Source organism: Alligator sinensis, unplaced genomic scaffold, assembly GCF_000455745.1.
Source record: "Alligator sinensis unplaced genomic scaffold, ASM45574v1 scaffold820_1, whole genome shotgun sequence".
Classification (NCBI taxonomy): domain Eukaryota; kingdom Metazoa; phylum Chordata; order Crocodylia; family Alligatoridae; genus Alligator; species Alligator sinensis.
In genome coordinates, this window is record NW_005842428.1 from 79,850 (window position 1) to 84,501 (window position 4,652).

The 4,652-nt window shown below is 39.0% G+C and overlaps 1 protein-coding gene across 1 annotated transcript in view; it reads right to left on the reverse strand.

Moving 5' to 3' along the window:
* Positions 1-4,202, reverse strand: part of MED4 (mediator complex subunit 4) — an 8,283-nt gene extending 4,081 nt beyond the window's left edge. Inside the window, exons 1-4 of the mRNA XM_014522991.2 lie at positions 4,184-4,202; positions 2,973-3,039; positions 1,823-1,993; positions 1,032-1,089 (exon numbers count right to left, since the gene is read on the reverse strand). Of these exons, the coding sequence (XP_014378477.1) occupies positions 1,032-1,089; positions 1,823-1,948 (184 nt within the window). The 5' untranslated portion in view covers positions 1,949-1,993; positions 2,973-3,039; positions 4,184-4,202. The remainder of the gene's footprint in view (positions 1-1,031; positions 1,090-1,822; positions 1,994-2,972; positions 3,040-4,183) is intronic.
* Between the last annotated feature and the right edge of the window lie 450 nt (positions 4,203-4,652).

The following is a 4,652-nucleotide window of genomic DNA, read 5'->3' on the forward strand; positions in this document are numbered from 1 at the left end:
CCCTGAGTATTTAGCCAAAACTTCCCTTCCCTTCTTTTCTACTCTGTGTATAGGTTGCACGTGCCAGATGGCAGCCACTCTCCATTCCATAAGTAACTACATTTCGGGAAATGTATGATTTTGGATAAAGGCAAAACACCTCCCCACCCATCTAGTAAAAATGACTAGCTTGGCACTGCAAGTTCAGTAATCAGCTTTACTAGATACACCACAATACTGCCTGCAAGTCAAACAGTAAGAGCTTTTAGTAAGTACAGCAAAAGCTGTGTTAACCAGCACTTCATTAGCCAGAAAACTCTATTAACCGGCATCCAAGGGATGTGGCAAAAGCGAAACCGGAAGTACCACTTCCGGGTTTCGTCGCCATCTCAAGCAGAGTTCTTGCTACCTCCTTGGCCCGCAGCAAAGCAGCCTGCATGGGGCAAAGCAGCCTGCGCAGGGCCCCCCTCCCTATCCCCTGGCACACTGATGCCGGGGAGTGCACCAAACGGTACACATCTGATTAACTGGAATATTTGATTAACCGGCATCTCCCATTCCCAGGGGGTGCCGGATAACAGAGCTTTTACTGTAGTACTGTTGATTCCCCTTCAATACAAATTCTCACCCCTCTATCCTTCCTCCCACTTGCTCTTCAAAGAATTATTTACAAACTGCAGACAGGCTCATTAAGAAAAGTGTATTTTTGGTATCAGACTAAGCTAATCATACATTTTGCTAGTGAAACAATATCAAAAGAAAAATTAATATCTAGGGGAAATATTTAGAACAAGAACTTACAAAAATGTAATACCCTCTCCCTCGAAAAATCTCACAGCCCTAGCTCTACAAAGACCTTTAAGAGATTTAGAGGCTTCAAATTAAATAGAAAGCACATTACACACTTGCAACATTTTAATCAGATTAAGATTTAGAGTCTGTGGTGGGACACAATTCACAATTAACTAACAAAAATACACAGAACATCAAATTAGCAAATTACATGGAATTTTAAAGGCTTAGAATGATATAATAAACTCAAGACTACTCACCCTTTCTTGCTTTTTCTATTGATTTGAGTTTTTCCTTTGCTTGATAAACAGCTGTTGCCTAGTTTGTGAAAGAAGAAAAATTCTCAATGTTTCCTTAATTTGCTATCTTAGGCTCAGTAAAAGAGGCCCTGTGAATCCATTTACCCTAGTAAGAACTACCTTTACAAGAGCTGAAAATTGACATTACACAATGAATGTTTAATTAAGGTCTCTTCTTATCTGAGCACATAACAGTACTGACTCTAGTATGTCAAAAGATCCAATTAGCTACCTTATCTACCAGCTTTGATGCCACAGTTATATCTAGCAAATTTCCCTTTGAGACACTGGAATTAGTAAATGCAAAAGGTTTCCTATTTTTTTCCTATGGACCAGGCCAAAATGCAAAGTGCAACATATTCTTGTTTATGTTTTCTTTCTTTAGACATCACTTGTTTTCAATTGTTCACTGTAAATTAGTTACATATAGAAAATTAAATGTTCTTTCCACCATAAATCTTTCAAATACTGAAAATATGGTAGGTAGAATGTAAGATTTTTTTAGGTAACAAGAGGTTTGAGGAAAATTACTATTACGGCTTTTCCAAAAAGCCACACAAAAATACTGTGGTAACTTAAATCAACCCCAATTACTGAAAAGTAACTTCTAAGCTCTCACGAACAGTTTAAACATTTAATCTCCTTTATCTAATACAATGTTGTTTTCTCCATGGCTGGTGATGTTAAAAAAAAAAAAAAAAATCCCCTCCTTCCCCCCAGCCAGAAACTCTCAAATACAAAGGCTGACTCACCAGTATGTGCTCTGCTTCTTTCAGCTGTTTTTGCAGCTGCTGAATATCACTATCCCTTTTTTCTACTACTTTTTCTAACAGTTGCATCTCATGATGGATTTTTCCCTGATCAAGTGCAAGTTTCATTAATTCTTGAAACTCCCCATCTCTCTGGATCAGCAACTCCAGAATCTGTCAGATAACAAATGTTAAGTAACTCATTAACTAGGTTAAGAGCAAATTCACATTTGCACTATAAAAAGGCACACCGTGGCAAAGGGGATAGCATAAATTGGACTTGAGACATTTGCATCAACTTTGTTGTATACAACAAAAACCTGTATTTAAAATAAAATTGTCTGCATCCTCTTCTTGAGAAAACAACCCACAATGCAGATAGCTAGGGACCTACTTAATTCATAATTTCACAGAAACCATGAAATCAGGCATTGTCTGCAAAAGTGGACATTGTCCACAAAAATCCCCCAAATATAGAAAAACCTAACTAAAAATAAAATGCTGGCTCCCCAGTGGAATCTGACAGTCTTCATGGTTGCTACGGCCTAGCCCCACAGCCCTGGGTGCAGAGTAGAGGTTCTCTCAGCCAATCAGCAGCAAGGAGAAGGAGCTGCACAATTCTCTTGGTAAGCCAGCAGCCAGAGATGGGCCCCTGGGCCCCACTAAGCTCACTGCCACTTAGCTCAGTATTGCCAACTCTCATGATTTCTGGTGTTGTTCTTAAAGGCTGTGTTTTGGGAATGTGAAAAACTTAGCTCTTTTAAGTGGGGGTAGGGGATTTAGAAGGGGAAATGCAAAGCATCTTAGGATGCTGGGGGACTGTGAGCTAACCTGAACCTGGAGAAGATGTGTGATAGAAGTTCAAAGAACTGATTTAACTTAAATCAGTTAAGTCTGATGCTATATCCATCCAGGTTTATCTTTAACTGGTTTCAACCATTTTGAAAGTAGTTTGTATGCAGTGAACTTCTGTTGTGTTACAAATCTGAACCGTTTTTTGATCATTTATACTGGTTAATGTGTAACATCTGTCCTTAGTCTTAGTGATGCTGTAATCTTCATACAGCAATTAGCCTAAATACTAGATAGCACAAGAAAGGCTGAGTAGAGGTTAAGAAGTTACACCTATATTTAATAAATAAAGTTCCTTTACCTGGCTCTCCTCTCCTGGCTGTGGGAGCTTCTGGTTTCTTGAAATTGCCAAAATTTCAATCAGTTCCCTAAAATAAAATCTACATTTTTACACAGTTTTTAAAAGTCATTAGAACATGTATTTCATCCAACATGGCTGGATTTTTATAATCTCTAAAATATTTCACAACCCTTGAAAAAGCGTGAAAGTACGTAAGTGTTGCTTTCTGCAGTAAAAAGAAAAATTAGATTTTACAAGCATATGAGAATATAGATCCAACTTGGCATATAAAATCTATGGCAACAGCCCTTCAATTTAGCAGAAAAAGATTTGCTAGTTATAAAACGATTTCCACATTTCAAGTAACATTTTTGATTACTAAAAGGGCCAGATCAACAACTTTTCAGCATAAGAAAGAAACAAGGAAGAGTTCACAGAGACATCATCGTCTCCATCCCCTCTTAAGAATTCTGACTATGAAAACCTATCTGTGAGACTGGAGGGTGACAGCAAAAAGAATGTGATAGGCCATGTCCAGATGAGCATAGCTGACCCATCTGTGGTGCCACACACCACACGTTCAGGTGTTTTCTGCACTGCTATCTTGCAGTGAGGGGGGTGGAGGAGTTGACCCCAGAAATGCCAGGGTCAAAAAAAAACCTGTGCAGAAAAAAAACTGGGGTGGTGCATGTGGTAACAGTGCGCACCACCCAAAACCAGAACCTGGCCTGCTAGAGCCATACTCTGGTGGCTGACCAGGCTCCCAGCTACAGAAGCACCGTGGCTGCAGCTTTCCCGGCCCCCTGGTAAGGCTGCTGGGGCCAGCACAGTTGCTGGCCCCAGCCTCCTGTATCCCACCCAGGGTAACCTGCCATGCGCCAGAGCATGTGTGGCACAGGTGTTCCCCAGGCACAAGTAACAGCAGCACAGACAAGTAGCAGAAGCACACCTGCTACTTGTCCCCAGGAAACCAAATGTCCAGGTTATTCTGGACTCAGTCATAATGGCTATTTTTATATCATGAGGATATACAAGTGAAAGTGAAGCAACTGATCAGTGTCATAAACAATCCATTTAAACTAATACCCAAAAATGTATTAAGTGTAATCTATACCAGACAGATTGTAGGATGCTGACAGTTAAAAGGAATAATGTCAAATCAGTTATCTATAAAGTAATGGACACTTAAAATACCTCATGCTCCCATTGTCAGAAAAGTGTAATTATCTTACTGTGTTACTTGGAGAAGCAGCTACCTTACACACAAGCTGCAAATTCATTGGATCAATCCTTAGCTGACTGCACTGTTTTCATGAATCAATTTACGTCTTAGCTATAAACCAAATAAAATGAATCATAACTTGAATATTTCTTAACAAGTAGATTACATCTGTGTCATATTTTATACGAATGCTCATATATGCTTTATGAAGTTTGGAAGAATCATTATAGAACCATTTTTTGGTATCTGGTATACCTTTTCATAAAGGTAATGTTAAGTATACTTTATTTTTTCAATACTATGACAACAAAATGTTATGTTATTTTTTTCAGCAATATTACAGGAACACTGTGGATTCTCAGTTTAATCCATACAAACAGACCTTTAGTCACAAATGAAGGACTTCATATGGATATGGGCTCTACTTCCCAAAAAGCAGATTACAGGATTGGGGTTTTAGTAGATGTGGCATGTGGGGC